The sequence below is a fragment of the Saccopteryx leptura genome, chromosome 2 (assembly GCF_036850995.1).
Source record: "Saccopteryx leptura isolate mSacLep1 chromosome 2, mSacLep1_pri_phased_curated, whole genome shotgun sequence".
Classification (NCBI taxonomy): Eukaryota; Metazoa; Chordata; class Mammalia; order Chiroptera; family Emballonuridae; genus Saccopteryx; species Saccopteryx leptura.
The window spans coordinates 315,156,190-315,173,316 of NC_089504.1; the positions used below are offsets into that span (position 1 = coordinate 315,156,190).

The window sequence follows — 17,127 nt, forward strand, 5'->3', positions numbered from 1 at the left end:
ATTTTGTCCAAGAAATCGGAGAGGAGACTGATTTGAGGAGATACAGGTTGATCTGGGTGCTTTGTGTTCAAAGGTGAGGTTGGGGGATGGGACAGAGAAAAGGGAAGAAGCCCCCAATGGCTTGGCATTCCACAAGGCAGTGCATGTCATGAGCGCAGATGACCTTATTAAGGTTGAAGCCTGCTCTCTGTTGGTCCGGAATGGGGTGGGGTGGTGGTGCAAACTGTTAATGTCCTTTGATGCCTTGACTTGTAAGTTGATTTTCTTCAGATGAAACAAATGTGGGTCCCACCTTCTCAGCATGCTATCAGCCTCAACTGTGGCTCTCCCCACCTCTGAGTGATGCCGGTGTGTGCTTTTCTATCTCCATCGATGGTGTTTGACTCTAGATCTACTCTCCTGCTCTTTTGGAGTCAAAGTCACTGCTGTGTATCAACTGTAGGTGTCTCCAGGCTCAGTATGAAACCAGACCTTTTCCCCAGGACAGAAAATTGGATCCTGGAAACTAGCCCCCAAATGATTGCTGCGTCATTAATGTTTGGTTTTCTGTCTGTCTTTGCCAGGAGAAATCGAGCGATGCACGTATATCAAATACCACTACTCCTCAGCCACCATCCCCAGGAACCTCACTTTCAACATCACCAAGACCATCCGTCAGGATGAGTGGCATGCCCTGCGTAAGTACACCTGAGTTCCTCTCTTTGACCGTGACCTTTGGACGGCTGGCGGGGGTGTAGGGTGTTGAAGGCCCATCGATAGCTTGGTCTGGACAGTTGGATGCACCTCCTTCTGAGACCTGTGGGCGTCTCAGAACGTGGTGGCAATTCCTTCAAGTGTCAACATCTGTGGGTCAGCATTGCCTCATTTGGTTTTGATTGCATTATAGGTTATAGATTGGAGGAGTTGGCTTCTAAAACTAGACCAAAAACAAAACCAAAAAAACAACTAGCCATGAGGCAAGGAACAGTGATCTTCCTTCAGTACCCTGGCAGGCATCTAAGCCTTCACCTCCCTGACCAAGCCGACCCCTGGGATTTAATTCTAGCATGTCTCCAGGTTGTGTGGAGCATTATTGTGGCAACCTGTTCATCCCCGGTGCCATCCTCAGTACAGGGTGACGTCGCTGTTGGTTGCGGGCTACACCGCATTAGGAATTGGCATTTGGGTGAGGTCACCAAGGGGTAGGAACTGGTCTTCGACTTACAAGTTTCTGTTTCCCCTGGCATGATGGGCATTGGGACCCTGGTTCTCATGCAGTCGCCCAGCCAAGATCACAATATCTGCTTATGTTGTTGGGGAGATTTCTTGATCAGCAATCCTCAGAGACATAAATTATGATGGAAGGGGAACTTAATGAGCACGCAGAGTTAGCTAGCTATTTTTACCCTCTGCTCCACGGGGCGGGTGCCTGCTGTGCGCCTCAGGAAGGCTCACCCTCGTGGCTGGCACGGTTCTTCAGGCGAGCACATCCTGACGCCTAGTGAGCGCCTTGCTTCCTTTGTTACATTGGTCATTTCTCTGCTATTCCAGTTTTTTTTTCATACGTCTCAAGGTTAAGATTCAGTTTACATTGATACGTGAAGGAGGGCCTTTTATTGTTTCTTAACAAGGATGGTAAACTTTGAAGAAGGCCATGAATATTTTTTTTTTCACCTTATTGTTGCCTGGTTATCTTTGGCATGCCTGGCGTCTAGCAGGGGGTATTTCATTTTTTGGTTGGATGGTTGGGCTTTAATCAGACATCCCTAGTTTGGGTTGGGGGGGGGGGAGAGAGACAAGTAGACTGGAACAGAACAGACTGATTATTCATGGGCCTCCGGAAGAAGATTGTGGCCAGGTGTCCGGAGGGTCGTTAGTCCATGCCACTGGCCCAAAATCATAAGGCAGGCATCTGTGGATGGAAAGGCATTACCCAAACAGTTGCCCCTACAAGCTTTGTCATTTATCAGAGGCAGTAACCAGCACCTGGGGACAGAGGGCCCTGTTCAGAGACCATCCCTGTGTGTTAGCCAATCAGCGAAGCACACCATGTGCTTATTTAGTTCTAATGTGAGAGTTGCCCTCCAGTGTCTAATGATGGGGCTCTTCATTTTCTTTTTGGAGGTAGATGTGCCAAGATCTGACTTCATAACTACCTGGCCGGGCCTGCTTCCATCTCACATTGCACGGGTCTAGTGCAGTCAGTCACAGACGCCTGAAGGGATGTTCAGGGCACACAATGAGCCTTGCTGTGTAGCCACTTACATAGCATTTAAGTTACGGGGGTCCTAATGGAATCAAAGAAGGAAGTTATTGACATAGGAGCTTCGACTCAAATTCACTCAATTCAACCAAAGGTGCTGAGTTTCTTTATGTATCTAGCACACAGCAGCTACCGAGACCCCGGGGAGGTCTTCTGGGAGCTCACATCTGGAGGTGGAAGGGGGTGAGGGGAAGAGAGCCACATTCACTCAGCAAACAATTACAAGGCAACGCGACAATTACGATAGAGTAAAATTGCTTCAAGCCATGAAGATCGTTTGTGAACGTTTTTTCTGTAAGGTGACTTCTTTTAGAGTCGGTTGCACAGGCTCCCTTCGAGGGAGACCTGGTAGAGCTGTGTGGGCTGGTTACACCGTGGACATCTGGAATTCAATGAGGTCACTCATGGCGGCGTCACTGAAAATGCGTTCCACTGAGGAGACTAAATGCTAAGGTGTGTGGGATGTTCTCGGGCCCGGTCTCCCTGGGGTCCTCATCCCTGCACTGCGGTGCTGTTGGATTGTGCAGAAAACCCGTGTGCAGTTTACGCTGTGAATTGGGGTGCTCACACATCTATTTTTAACCGGTCAAAGCTGCCTCAGCCACTGACATTTGCAAAGGTTTGAGGTACCCCGTGCGGGTGCGGGGGGGTGGGGGGCTGCTGTTCGCTGTGAGGCTCACCTGCCTCCTTCACTGAGGGGCCTAATGGGCTCAGAAGCGGCCACAGAACATTTGCCGGCCCTGACATTCATGACAGCTATTTTTAGCCACAGGGCAGGTGAGCACCTGTCTCATCTGAGGTTGGTGCTGCATGTTATTGGCAATGCTGGCATAATGGGGAAGCATAGGAAACGTCCATTTTAATTTTCAAAGGTCAGATGTTGACGGCATTAGGTGGGAAGTGGGCCGGAAACCCCTTTGGAAATAAAGTAGAAACTACCAAGATTAGTACACTCCTAACATCAAGCTTTGGAAATTAAAAAAAAAAAAAAATCAGACTCACTTTTTTACTGGAGAGTCTTTTATTTTTTTAATGCTGTCAATGGGATCAAATACATTGCCTTGATATGAGATTGGTTATTGTTTTATTATAATTTGACCAGAACAGCATACATTCTATAATTTTTCTCAGTAGATCATTTCTGCCAAAGGAAAGACGTTGGATTTCTTTTTCTTTTTCTTTTTCCTGAAACAAACTTCTGGTAAATATTTTGGACTTTGGTTAACTTAGGTCAGGGGTCGGTCCCCAAACTACGGCCCGCAGGCTGCATGCAGCTCCCTGAGGCCATTTATCCGGTCCTGCCACACTTCTGGAAGGGGCACCTCTTTCATTGGTGGTCAGTGAGAGGAGCATAGTTTCCACTGAAATACTGGTCAGTTTGTTGATTTAAATTATAACTTGTTCTTTATTTTAAATATTGTATTTGTTCCCGTTTTGTTTTTTTACTTTAAAATAAGACATGTGCAGTGTGCATAGGGATTTGTTCATAGTTTTTTGTATAGTCCGGCCCTCCAACGGTCTGAGGGACAGTGAACTGGCCCCCTGTGTAAAAAGTTTGGGGACCCCTGACTTAGGTTATACATTTTTCACCAGGAATTTGCATGTGGTCATCAAATGTGGACGTGGGAAAACATTTCCGATGGGAAAAGCAGTTTAGTTCAAAACTTATGCTGAGGTTTGGAGCAGCCAGCGCCACGCATGAGAAGCTTAACTACCTGGTCTGAGCTCATTCACCCTCTGGTCAGGTGACCAGCAAGTGGAAGGCTTTCAAATCCAAGTGTAAAGAGATAATAGCCACCTTGGGAAGGCCAGAAAAATCAAACCCCTGTGTGTGTGTGTGTGTGTGTGTGTGTGTGTGTGTGTGTGTGTTGGTCTCCATGTATGAGGTCTGAATACCTCATTTGCAGGTGACATACTGTGTGTCCCTGTTTGTTGTTCCCACCCTGGCCGGAGCTCCCTGGCAAAAGGCAGACGTCCTGGAGTTGGGACTGGAGCCTTCAGTTCACCCAGGCCTGGCTGCCTGCCTGGGGCAGCCCACCCGCCACCCTGCCTGCCTGCTGCCTCCCCTCAGGCCCCAGTGACTGGGCAGCGCTCGCCCAGCCTCTGTGGGCTCTGCGTGCACTGCGCTCCTGACCCAGATCCTCTGGCCACTTCCAGAGCTAGAGCAGGACAGACAAGTGCCACCGGGCCGAGGACAGGGTGGTGACGGCAGGGGATGAGCTTGGCCAGTGGCACTCTCTGATGAGTTTTCTGGCTTAATGTTCTGAATACGACAGAATCAGATGAGCAGGGGTCAGGGTAGTAGGCTGGCATGGCCGCGGCATCTTAAATGGTGCTGTCTCCTTCCGCAGGCTCTTCGGTGTGAGCGTGCAGTGCTTGTTTGCAGAATTCTGTGTCCTGCGCCACCGCCAAGAGCCCCTGAGGTCATCCGAGTGGCTCGGCCTTTGCTCTCACTGCCACTGGTCCCTTTGACATGTCCTTTTAGCACAGCCAGGGGCTGGGACACTGCCCAGTAGCAGAGCAAGGAGAGATGACTGGGAGGGGAGCCCCCCCACACATGATGGGTACTCATGATGGGGACCAAGCATCCAGGAGTCGGAGAAGGCATGGTCTGGGCAGCTGGGCCTGGGGCTGCCTCAGTAGACTCTGGGGGGGCTGGCAGGGGGCACCCCCTGGAAGATGTGAGACAGGCAGCCCTTTCTCACTGCCAAATCTCCCAATCTGCTTGGCAGGGACTCTGGGCAGCTGCCACGGAGGTTCCCTCTGGGTCGGAGCCCTGAGATGCAGTGCCTGTGAGCTCAGGTTTTCTCATGCTGCTCAGCATTTTTAAGATGGAGTTTCCCAGCCCTGGCCGGTTGGTTCAGTGGTACAGCGTTGGCCCGGAATGTGTAAGTCCTGGGTTCGATCCCCAGTCAGGGCACACAGGAGAAATGACAATCTGCTTCTCCATCTTTCACTCTCCCCACTTCCTCTCCTGCAGCCATGGCTAGAATGATTTGAGCAAAGTTGGCCCTGGGCACTGAGGACAGCTCCATGGCCTCTGCCTCAGGTGTGCTAAAACAGCTCAGTTGCCGAGGAGCATTGCCTGGTAAGGGGCTTACCGGGTGGATCCCGGTCAGGGAGCATGTAGAAATCTGTCTCTGTCTCCCTGCCTGTCACTGAATTAAAAAAAAAAAAATGTAGTTCCTCCCCACCCCAGTCAATTGCCCCCAGCCGTGGGAATTGGGGAGCCTGATTTCCACTTCCCTGCAATCACATCTTTGTTATCTTTCAAGAGTCTGAGAGCCAGGAATGCTGGAGGATTTTTGTTTGTTTGTTTGTTTTAAAGCCTCCTTCTGTCAGGACTTGATATTTCAGCTAATTAGATTGGGTGGTCACATGGCACATTTCCAGCTGGCCAGGGAGGGAGGGAGAAAGAGAGATGACCGCCTCCCCCGCCTCCCTGCTCCCATGCCGTGCTCCTGAGGGCACTCACCCCACCCCCTTCGACACAGACACTCACTCACAAGGGGCCCTGGACAGTGGGATCAGGGGAAAGGAGACAGGTAGTTAAGCAGGGATGGAGAAGACAGGGGAGGGGTCTTGGGGAGGAGCAAGGACATTTCGTGAACATGAGGCCAAGAGGGAGAAGAAATAAAATCCAGACTGTCTTCTTGTCTAGTGCAGACCCGTGAATGACACACTTGGCTCTGTCCCCACACAGTGGGGACCTGTAGATTAGTTCAGTCTTGGAGACCAGCTCCTGCCCAGGCTGTGTGGTAAGAACTCAGCCTGTCCTGCTGCTCTGGTGTGGCTGTTGGCATTGAACTCTTACTTTGCTTGGTCCCGCCCGACCTGGTCCCTCCTCACCTGGCCGCTCCCAGGGCCTCTTTCACACCCTCCCCTCTTTCAGAATTAGCAGTCCTGCCCCTGATGTGGTGTGTCTATGACTAGTCTCCTGGTGTGTCTGACTCCCTCCAGCCACACCCCCGGTACCACCTGCCTCTGGGGCTCCAGGCTGCTCCTTGCCTCTCCCCACTGGCCTCGGCCTTCTGGCCTTGGACCTAAGTTAGCTCTTTGTCCAATAGCACCTGCCTTTTGCTTTCTTGATGGACTGGCCTGGCAGCTCCTGGGCCAGCCTGCTCATCTACCCACTAGACTTGCCTCCCAGACCGAGTTGTTGCCTGGATCCTGGGTCCTCAGCTATCCCTGGTTATGACAGGATGAATGTGGGACCATCAGGCTTGGGATAAAAAGAGCAGACATGATGATTATAACAGCTACCACCTCTTTGTTCATATCAGCCACCATGCCCCTCGGAGGGTGCTGTGGGGGCTCCTAGGACGAGCCCCCTCCCTGCTGTTTTGGCTCCTTCGCAGACCAGGCAACCAAGCCAGGAGGAAGGGGCTGCCTACAGTCCCATTTTGGTCTCGGAGGGATATGAGACCAAGGACTCAGAATCCGGTCTGAACTCCAGCAGGCTCCCTCCAGCTATTTTTTTTTCTTTCTGTTTTTGGCTGATGTTATGTAAAACAGCTTAATGAGGTAAACATCCCAGACGTTAGAAGCTTAAGTCTCCTGCAGTGTCAGCCATTTTACTTCCCCTGCGGCTGGCAGCATGGAACCCAGCCCTTGCGAGGCTCTTACTGTGTGCAATCTGGTATGAGCTGCCTCTCTCGTGCAAGACTGGCGTCCGCAGGGGTCATTGCAAGCATGAAACCGTCCCTGGAACTGAGAAAGCTCGGTAGCACCGAAACTCAACCAACAGGGCATCACCGCATGTCACTTGGTAGTCTAAAGTCTCAGCGCTTTGCAAAGTGGTCCGCATCTTCCTGTCCTGACCCAGCCCTTGCAGGGGATGTCATAAACCTTTAGGAGATGCACAGCCTGCAGCCCACAGGCCGCCCTGTGCCCACTCTCCCAGGCTCTGGGGGTGTTTGTGTGGCAAGCCAGGCGGAGAACACAAACTCCTCGATGTGGTGTTGCACCTAGACCTGCTTTTGCAGCAGGAACTGCTGCCGGAGACTCCTCACCTCCGTCAAAACCTACCTGTGCTCTGTCCCATCCCCTCAGAGGTCTGCAAGACATCATCTTGACTAATTTGATGAGCTTGCTTGAGCTAAGGTGTTAATGTCTTCTTGGATCACTTTCCCTGATAGCATTTTAATCTCTTAGGGGACCCAACCCAAAGGAATGACAGTGAGGTGATTAAAGGTTGTGTGGAGATACTTTAAAATTTAACACACCTGCAGCTGTTCATCCCACCTACTTGGGATCAGTGACAGAAATGAAGGGGTCTTAGGAGGAGGGAACGGATGAGGACTGGAGTAGGGGTGGGGTGGGGAAAGGTACATCCTTTTCTTAAAAAAAATTTTTTTCCCCCTATTGATGGGGGGGGGGGGGGGAGAAAGAAGCATCAACTTGTTGTTCTACTTAGTTCCATTTAGTTGTGTATACATTGGTTGCTTCTTGTATGTGCCCTGACTGGGGATTGAACTTGCAACCTCAGCTTGCCGGGAGGATACTTTATCCACTTAAAAACACAGCCAGGGCTACAACCCTTCCTGTTAAAAGCATCTGAAGCAAACCTGAGAACCACCGTGCAGGTGTAATTGCCGTGTTGCAGCCACAGCTCATCTGAATGTGCGGGTCCAGATCCGTGCCGAGGATTAGTGGGAAGTGTGGCCTGGAGGCATTCTCTCAGCTTCTGCAGCTTGGACGTTGCTTTCTTCCTGCCGAGCATCCTGATAAAGACACCACAGAAGAGAAGAGAACTGGGCACAACCCAACTGGCATCCTTTGTCGTTTGTTCATTTATGCATTCACTATTCATGTGGTGCCCGTTCTGGGAGGAGCCCTGTGGCAGGTGCTGGAGGGGATATTAAAAGGTATTCTGCTTTCCAAATTGGACCATGTATTTCCAGGTGCCAACCAGGCAAGGGATCAAACTGCTCATTGCTTCTTCCTTATTGACGACCCAGAGAGGGTGGGCTAATGCTGCCCACGTGCGCACATCACAGGTCTCGACCTCCACACTTAAATCCACAAGCAGTCGTTGCAGGGGAAATACATGCAAAATGCAAGACAAAGCTACCATATCACACAGGCATGGGCTGTTGTTTTTTTCTTATAGCGAGGCAGAAGTGGGAATGTTCTAGGGCAGGCATGGCCAGCATATGGCCCGTGGGCTGGATCCAGCCTGCATAATGAGTTTATGCGGCCTGCGATTAAATTTTTAATATTCTCCGCTACTTTAAAATCTCAGCTACTCAGAAGTGGAAGCGTCTTTGATTATTGGAAATCGAGATATTTAAGAAGATAGTGATACGTGGAAAAGAATTCCGCGTGTGACTAATCTAGGATTAACTTCCAATAATTGGTCAAATGGATTTGCGATACTTCTTTATTTTTTAAAAAAATTCCATTATAAAGACTTACAACTTTTGTATTGGTCTGTACTCGATATGAACTGTTTGATGTTTAGCGGCAATGTGAAACCCACATTCTTTTAGGTAGAGTTTGCCAGCGCGCACCGAAGGTCAAACAATTCATTATTTTTGTGGTCAAGTGTGCTGAATCAGGTGGCACTATAGCATAGACAATAGCTGCAGTTGATAACTGAAAACGTGTCCAGGCTGTTTGTAAAACGAAATAATTGTTTTATTTGCAGTATAGCCCCTTCAAGCTCATTCTATTATTTAAATATTATTTCGATTGATTGTGATACAGTTTGGATATTTATATGGTATGTAATTATATTTTTATTAAAATATATTTTTATTAAAATAATATTGTATATTAAAATTTTTTTCACTCACTCACATTTATTCATAAACAAATTACATAATAAAATTTTGTTTACTTAAACGAATCGTTTTTGTATTTAACACTTTTTAATTTTAATATTTTGTCAGGCCCGTGAAAAAGTTTTTGTTCTAATCTGGCCCGGGGGCAAAAACTGTTGGCCACGCCTGGTCTAGGGTCTGCCTCCTGTTTCTCTAGGGGGATCTGTCCCAGCTCCAGGTGCTGAATGTGGCAGGTGATTCATCTTTCCAACAGGGGAGACAGTCAGAGCTCATTGTCTGGGCAGTGAGGGGTGAAACCAGGCCCGAAGCTGAGAGTTCCGTCGGGCAGGCACAGCTCAGCAATAGGGAGTCTGGGTTGGGTGAGACACAGATGTCTGGGCTGCAGACACTTGTCACTGAGGCTGTGGGTCAGCAGGTGTGACTGCCTCCTGTGGGGCTTCGGGACTGCAGGACTTGACAGGGAGGAGGCTTGGCCCAATCAGGGCAGGCCCCAGTCCTGCAAGAAATCCGGAGTAGCAGGGAGTTAGAATGAGACAGAGAGAACAGTGGTTATGAGGGAAGCCCTGTTTTTAGAACTGGGGTACAAGGGTCAGGGGTCTCATGGCCAAAACAAGATAGGAGACCTTTTAAGCCAGGGTAGCAGTTTCAAATTGTGATCAGGATTCATTCCGGGCTGTGTGTGTGTGTGTGTGTGTGTGTGTGTGTGTGTGTGTGTGTGTGAGATGGGAGCTTCCATCAGATGTTTATGGTGTGGGAGTAGCAAGTGGCTGGGAGTATTATTTGCTGAGTGGCAACACTGTGGCACGTTGTGAAAGGAGTTTCAGAGCTTCTGAGGATGGTGGTAGGACCATGCAGAGGGCCGAGGAGAGGTATCTGGGAACCAGGATGACCTAACAGGAAAAGCGATCAGTTCTATCATGTTGTAAAGGTCCTATCAGAATCTAGAACAGTGCTACTCAGAGTGGTCCCTGGACCAGCAGCATCTGGGAACTTGTCAGAAATGCAAATTCTCGAGCACAGCCCAGACCTACTGAGTCAGAGTCTCTGGGGGTGGGGGTGGGCAGGAATCTGTGTGATTGTTTTTTTTCCAACCCAACAGACTTTGTTTTTAAGATTAAAAAAATTATATTGAGAGAGAGATAGAGAGAGAAACATTGATCTGTTATTCCACCCATTTATGCATCCGTTGGTTGCTTCTTGTATGTGCCCTGACCAGGGATCGAACCTACAACCTTGACATCTCAGGATGACACTCCAACGAACTGAGCTACTTAGGGCAAATCTGTGTGATTTTTAACACATTAAAGTCTGAGAACTTTTGGTCTGGAGGGCATCGGTGGTCAGAGAGGGCTCAGAGGAGCAGGGACCATGGGCAGGCTTTTGCTGGGAGCTGGGAAACGGAATATTGTCACATTTAGCACAGCCTCTCACAGAAAGAAGCAGGACTTTTGCTTGTGCATTTGTCTGATTTTATTTGGTTATGGTGGTAATTTGCTCTCCTTCCACATTTCGTTTTGTTAATTGGGTAAACAGCATGGAAGAGGACAGATGTCTTCCCTCCCTCCCTCCCTTCCTCCCTCCTTCCCTGCCTTCCTTTCTTCCTCTCTCTATTTTTCCTCCCTCCCTCCCTCCCTCCCTCCCTCCCTCCCTCCCTCCCTCCCTCCCTCCCTCCCTCCCTCCCTCTCCCTTTCTTCTTCTTTCTGCATTTTTGGTGTTATCGATGACCATCCTCCGGCATCCTCCTAATATCTAGGCTCAAATCTCTATCTCATGTCTCCATCGTCTTCCTTCATTTAGAAATAGCTTCAAGCTCCATGAAGCGGGGGTGGGGGGGTGGGAGGGTGGCAATTGGGTTGAGTTCCAGCTCTGTTGCCCTCTAGGTATGTGATCCTGGGCAAACGTAAGTGTTTTGAACCCAGTGCATTTGTTGGTAAAATGGAGGTAAATCATACCTATCTTGAGAGTTAGAATAAAATTTTAAATAAAATGATTCCTGCAGAATCACCTGGCGACCCTGTGAAATCTGGTGACCCAGCAGTACTACCAGGTGCTGTTATTATTGGAACACAGGGCTGTGCCAAGTGTAGAGGTCCCCACAGGGTCTGGCGGGAAGGCTTGGAAATGACATATCATGGACTCAGGGGCCTTTCCTCTGTGACTCTATGTGGCCTGTGGGGGTGAATTTGCCTCATGCAGGCGGTGTGTGTTGGTGGGTCTGTTGTGGGTATGCTGTCTGCAGAGTGTGTGTGTGTGTGTGTGTGTGTGTGTGTGAGAGAGAGAGATGGGAGCTTCCATCAGATGTTTATGGTGTGGGAGTAGAAAGTGGCTGGGAGTATTATTTGCTGAGTGGCAACAGTGTGGCATGTTGTGAAAGGAGTTTCAGAGCAGAAAATCGTGGGTGTGGGGAATCCTTGGCGGGATAGCGGATAGCGGCAGGATGCAGCCCTCTGATTTGTCAGTTCTGTCCAATACGATTGCCGTTTAGAAATAAGGTAAGCTCTAAATGAGGATTTGCATACTAAGTGTCTAAAAAGTAACATTTTCAGAACTTTGAATATGAACACAACTTGAGGACATCTGTATTGAAATTGTTGAGGGGAGTATGGAAATGCCTCTCTTCTAACTGTTGTATAGCCCATTCTTGCCTTCCAGGAAGGCTGACATTTCCAAAATGAAAACACGTATCCCGACAGAGGATACCACAAGAGGGCCAGGGTACAGGGAAAGGAGGGTCCAGAGGAGAGGATGCAAGATACTGTTTGGTTGTGGGTGGAGGGGGGGGGAGTGGAGGTGATATTCCCATCGTGGGAGCAGGAGTACTCCTTATTTTCACCTCAGTGCTTTCTGGGGCCATGGGTGGTGCTGGCTGTGGTCGTGGATTCTGCCATCCTGTCTTATTCGCTAAGAAGGACCGAGAACTGTAGGGAGATAGGATGGCCTTGAAGCTTGTAACCCATCAGCTGGATGAGAGGGGGCGGGCTGAAACTCTGTCCAGTCTGAGTCCCCTAGGAACTGTTTCATAGCTAGGACCATGGGGAAAAGATGGAGCTTAAGTCCCAACAAGGGAGGTAGGGTGTTGTAAAGTAATTGTACTTTAATCTGCGGGTTATATAGAGACACCAAGGCAGGATACAGAAGAAATTTGAGGAGTTTACTAATTAACCGGCTAGCTACATGGGGCACGGTCCCAAATCATGTAGGCTCTTATATAGTTCTGAGCCTGCTTTTATACAAAATCAAGTACTGGTTGGGGTGGGTAAGGAGGGGGAGCATGGTACAATAGTCAATTACTAACAAGCTTACAACATTTATCTATAGGATCTATTAAAAGGAGAAAGCATTCCCGCATATCAAGACCACAAGATAACACAGTAGTGATAAATGTTTTACATACTCGGCAAAGACATTCTCAAATCTTCTAGGGTCTACCCCCTATCCCTGTTGCCACAATGAAATGCTTAACTTAGGATAAGGAGAGAAGCTAAATGAAATTACCTTTGCTAAAAGTGTTGGGGCTTTGTTTAGTTTACAAGTTTTTATACATACAAAGGATTTCAAAAGGGATGATTATTAGAAAGCATATAAAATGTTACAGAATGCAGGTTTTTCAAGCAAGGGGAGTGGGCTCGTGATCCCTTTGTTTAGAGGTATAGTCACTCTCAGGACTCCAGGAGGGGAGGAAGAGTTAGAATCAGTGTAGGAATTTTTAATTAAGATATGCAAACATTGTCTCCTAAAGGCTCTTAAGGAAGGGGAAGAGGAAGTTTTCAGATAAGTTTTACCTTCTTTGCTCTGTCTAGCAAGTAGTGGCCTCAGTCCTTCCAGAGAACTATAGTTAAACTATGATTAGTTACTAAGTTTTGCCCCTTTAATCTCTCTCTTTAGGGTTTCTTTCTCTTCAGAAAAGAGGGGTAAGGGGGGGGGCTGACTCTTCCTTTTAAAATATTAATGTTAACAATTTTTGCAGTTCCTTGGTACCTTATCTCAAGGGAAGCAGGTAGGACCTGAAAGGTCAAGTTCATGGAGTGGGCAGAACAAGAACCAGGCGCAAAGTGAAGGTCAGGTGGAGTGAGTAGGGTCCCCTGGAAGGACCACAGAATGCCGCTAAGGCCATCGACTCGGCCATGGTGACCGGTAGTGTTGGCTGCTAAGAGGGATCCCAGATGTCTTAGTCTTAGTTCAAGACTAAGAAGAAAGGCTGCATGAGTTGATCAGGTTTAAGGACACTTTATTGGCCATGGGTTTAGTGATAGAGTTACCAGGCTGAGCAAACATGTGGGGCACCTGGTAAGCGCCTCATGAGATGCTTCTGGGAGCTGACCCCCTGCCATACGTAGGCCTTGGGGCTGGTGTTCTCTGCCGTCTGCACCTTCCCTGTCTTTCCCTGTCTTTCCCTGATAGCTGACTCTGGCTTGAGCTTGGAGGTCTCGCAGGCCAAGAGGCCTGATGCTGCTGGGTCCTAAAGGACTTCTGCGGGGAACTAAGCCACCCCCTGTGTGTGGGGTGGGAGGTAGAGCCACGCCTGAGCCGGAGCACCCCTCAGACAGCTCTGGCCTGCAGCAGTCCTCCAGACTCTCCTGTTAGGCCTAGATGGCTGGGCCTCGTTCTCCAGCCTAGATGACTGGGCCTCGTTCTCCAGCCTAGATGACTGGGCCTCATTCTCCAGCCTAGATGACTGGGCCTCGTTCTCCCACACTGGTTACTTCTTAGACGCGGGCCGCCAGAACAGAGGCGACCTTGACCTGTGTCTCTGTGCGTTTGAACAACCCCTGTAGGAGCTCAGCCCTGAGGCTGACCGCCCACCCAGACCTGGGGCATCAGGACCTTCTGTGATGGGGTCTGGGCAGTTCACCGGTGTCTGCTATGCAGGCACTGGACTGAAGTGACCCTTTGAATTTGCCAGTGAGGTGACTGAGACTTGGAGATCACATCCGTTACCCTGAGCTCCAGCCAATAAGAGCCAGAGGCGAAACTAGAGCCCAGGCCTTTGTGCCAGCAAAATCCATGCTTTCCTCACCCCAAGGAGCCGCACCTACACCTTAGGAGACAATCCTGTTCACATTCTTTTCTCCCCTTTCTGCCATTTCCCCAAATATGCTATTTTTTCATTATCACAAAGGATGGCCCCGACTCATCCTCCGCCCCTCCCCCACCACCAGCTACTCACCCTCTATTCCATTATCTAAAGTAAATGAAGACCACCCCCCTCTCGCCAGGAGCAACCGGGCTAGCTACCCCTCCACCCAAGAGCTCTGCTATTCAAAAGAAATGAAAGGAAGCTATTTATTTTCCACTTCTCTGTTTTTCTTTTTCATTTAATTACTAGTATCACAACAGGATTATTTTTCTCCCCTATTGCTTTTCATTGCAAATGTATAGTCTTAGTCTTAGGTCCACATTATGAGTTAAATAGGCTTTTGTGGACTAGCTGAGAAACCCAGTCATCATTTATAACAGACACGGTTTCCCTGGAAATGGGCTCTGACTGGCTGACAAATGAGGTTTTGGGGTGGAACTTGTCTCCAAGCCCTATCTTTCCACTTTCCAGGCAAGTTTGCCTCCAAGTATTCTCGCTGCATCCCCCCCTCCCTCCATTTGTCACTCTCAGGCTGGGTCCCCTGAATCACACAGCCTCAGCGGGTGAGAGCCCTGACGCCCCCATCCCTGTCCTCAGCCCATGAACCAGCTGCTGCTACAAAATGAGATAATGCCCCATGATGTGTAGGCTCATCCGAAGTCCAGAAACCCAACCAGAAGACTTGGAGCACCCTTGGTGCGAGGTATCATTCCATCTTGGGCCCCCGACATCGGCAAAATGAGGCTAATTAAGTAATGTTTCCCTGAGGCTCTCTGCTTGGGCACCTAGCACCAAATTAGAAATGAGCAGTCAGAGGGGCGTGTGTGTGTGTGTGTGTGTGTGTGTGTGTGTGTGTGTGTATGACCGTGTGACCTTCCGAGGCTGAGAGGCTGCTAAACATGGGTTTGGGGTGACACCACAGGGGACCTACATCAGCATCCATATTCTGCTCCCCAGCCCACTGCCTCACTCCTGGAGCCTCTGGATGCTGCACTGTTGCCAAGGAAACCTGGAGAAGGAATTGTACAACAGCTACCTCCTCCCCGAGCTCCTGGGCATATCCTCCTGGGGGTGGGGGTAGAGGAGAAGGAAGGGCAGGTTCCTTCAGGCTGCGAGTGGGGCAGAAATGCAACACCAGGCCAGCAGCCACGCCCCCTCCCTCCCTGCCTTGCCTGGCTTATCAGAGTGCCACGTGAGCACGACATTCTGCTGCCCTCCCCCACCCTAGGTTGCCTTCAGGGCCTCCCACAAAGGTTCTTTTTCTTTCCTGGAAGTAAAAGTGACTCCTTCACACCTCCACTCTAAGAACAGGCAGGGGACCTCTGGTTTATGGTTAAAGTTTGAAATCCAGCTGTTGAGCTCGGTAGAGTGACAGAAGTGTGCAATTAAAAAATTATTGACTTGGCTCTGTTTCTTCATTAAATTGAAAGAAAGGGGCCCAGAGCCTGGTTTAGAGTTCTTTGCCGCTCTGGTTAACAGGGAGCCACCCTTAGAATGACTGGGCAGGACCTTCATTTCCGGTGTCTACTGAGGGCCTGTGGTGTGCACTAGTACCCCTTGAACTAGGCAGTGAAAGGGGCGCCCTCAGGAGCCTACAGGCTGCTAGGAACACAGAGCAGTTGCGCTAAGGGACTATGTGCAGTTAGCAGTGTCCAGCTGAAGAAAAGACCATCTCAGCCTAGGAGAATGGGGCAGGGACAGCGGCATGTGAAATGGGCCCAAGATGCGTCATTTATTAAATTTATTGAATTCCTACCTCTTACCAGTCATTGTCCTAGGGACCAGATGAAGGAGACAGCAATTCTTGCTGTCATGGAGCTTGCATTCTCATGTCCTAATAATGACCACTTATTAAATGTCTGACGTGGGGCAGCGGCTGTGTCGTATCCCCAAGGTGCATTATTTCACTTAAACCCCAACTGTCCTATGAGGAGCTTATGATTTATATCTATGTGACTGATAAGGAAACTGAGGCTTACAGAAGTTAAATGATTCGTGGTAGAGCTGCATGGTGTAAGCATTGTGTCTTTGTGATACCTTAGGAAATTCATCTGTCAGCCGTGGATGGGGATGGAGGGAGGTGGGTGGAGTCTGGACTCGGAGGAGTCCTCTGTGATATTCCAGATCTGAGGTCAGCATCCTGGCCTCTCAGCCGTGAATATGTGAGATTCTATAAATTCTGAAGGTGCGGCCACCTGCTGAGTGGGTGTGCTTGCATCCGAGCTCGGGGGAGGACTGAAGGAGCTGGTCTCCCGGGAGCAGCCCCGCGGCTGTCCCCCCCCCCCCCCCCAGAATGGTCAGCACTGCTGTGGTCTCGGAATGTGGGAAAGTGCTTTCTATGAAGCACGGGGAAGAATTGCTGCATTCTGTTGAGTATATACATTTTTCTTTCTGAATATAGAAATAAGGTATATTTATTACATTCAAAAGCTAATTCAGTTCAGCATCTAATGAATGCCGGAATCGTCTATCTCCTTGGCTCTCACGTCTCAAGGCCAACAACTATTTTCATTCTGTTATTAAACCAGACCGGTTTGATCATGGCCATTAATCTATGAAAATTCATTTTGAAATACATGTGATATTTTAAATAAATTTAAATAGACCAAGCTCTTCCGAATTTTTCTTGAGGATTGCAACACGATTCCCAAATTCACTAATCATTCATGAACCTGGATGTCAGGAGACAGTAAAATTTCTTCTCTCTTTTGATTTTTAAGCTGGATTCTCACCAGGGGATCATCAAGGGGCAGGAAATCAATGCGAGGGAAGCTATTACTTACTCTCAGAAGAGGGGTTCTCCTGCTCTACCCGATTGGAGCCGTGAATAATTCAACACGGTCCCAGACTCCTTTTTCCTTGCTAGAGGTTGGGGTGATTAAAATTGCATGGTCAAAGGAGACCGGGGAGGAAATGGCCGGCACCCCTGCACGTCAGCTGTCGCAACCTCCAGCTCCCGCTCTGGGGACACAGAGCTGCCGTCAGCTGGCAATGACCAGCAGGTGAATGGGGTGTCTCCCCAC

The 17,127-nt window shown here is 49.2% G+C and overlaps 1 protein-coding gene across 1 annotated transcript in view; it reads left to right on the forward strand.

Moving 5' to 3' along the window:
* Positions 1-17,127, forward strand: part of TMEM178B (transmembrane protein 178B) — a 316,572-nt gene that overhangs the window by 100,935 nt on the left and 198,510 nt on the right. Inside the window, exon 2 of the mRNA XM_066362896.1 lies at positions 564-677. Coding sequence (XP_066218993.1) covers positions 564-677 — 114 coding nt within the window. The remainder of the gene's footprint in view (positions 1-563; positions 678-17,127) is intronic.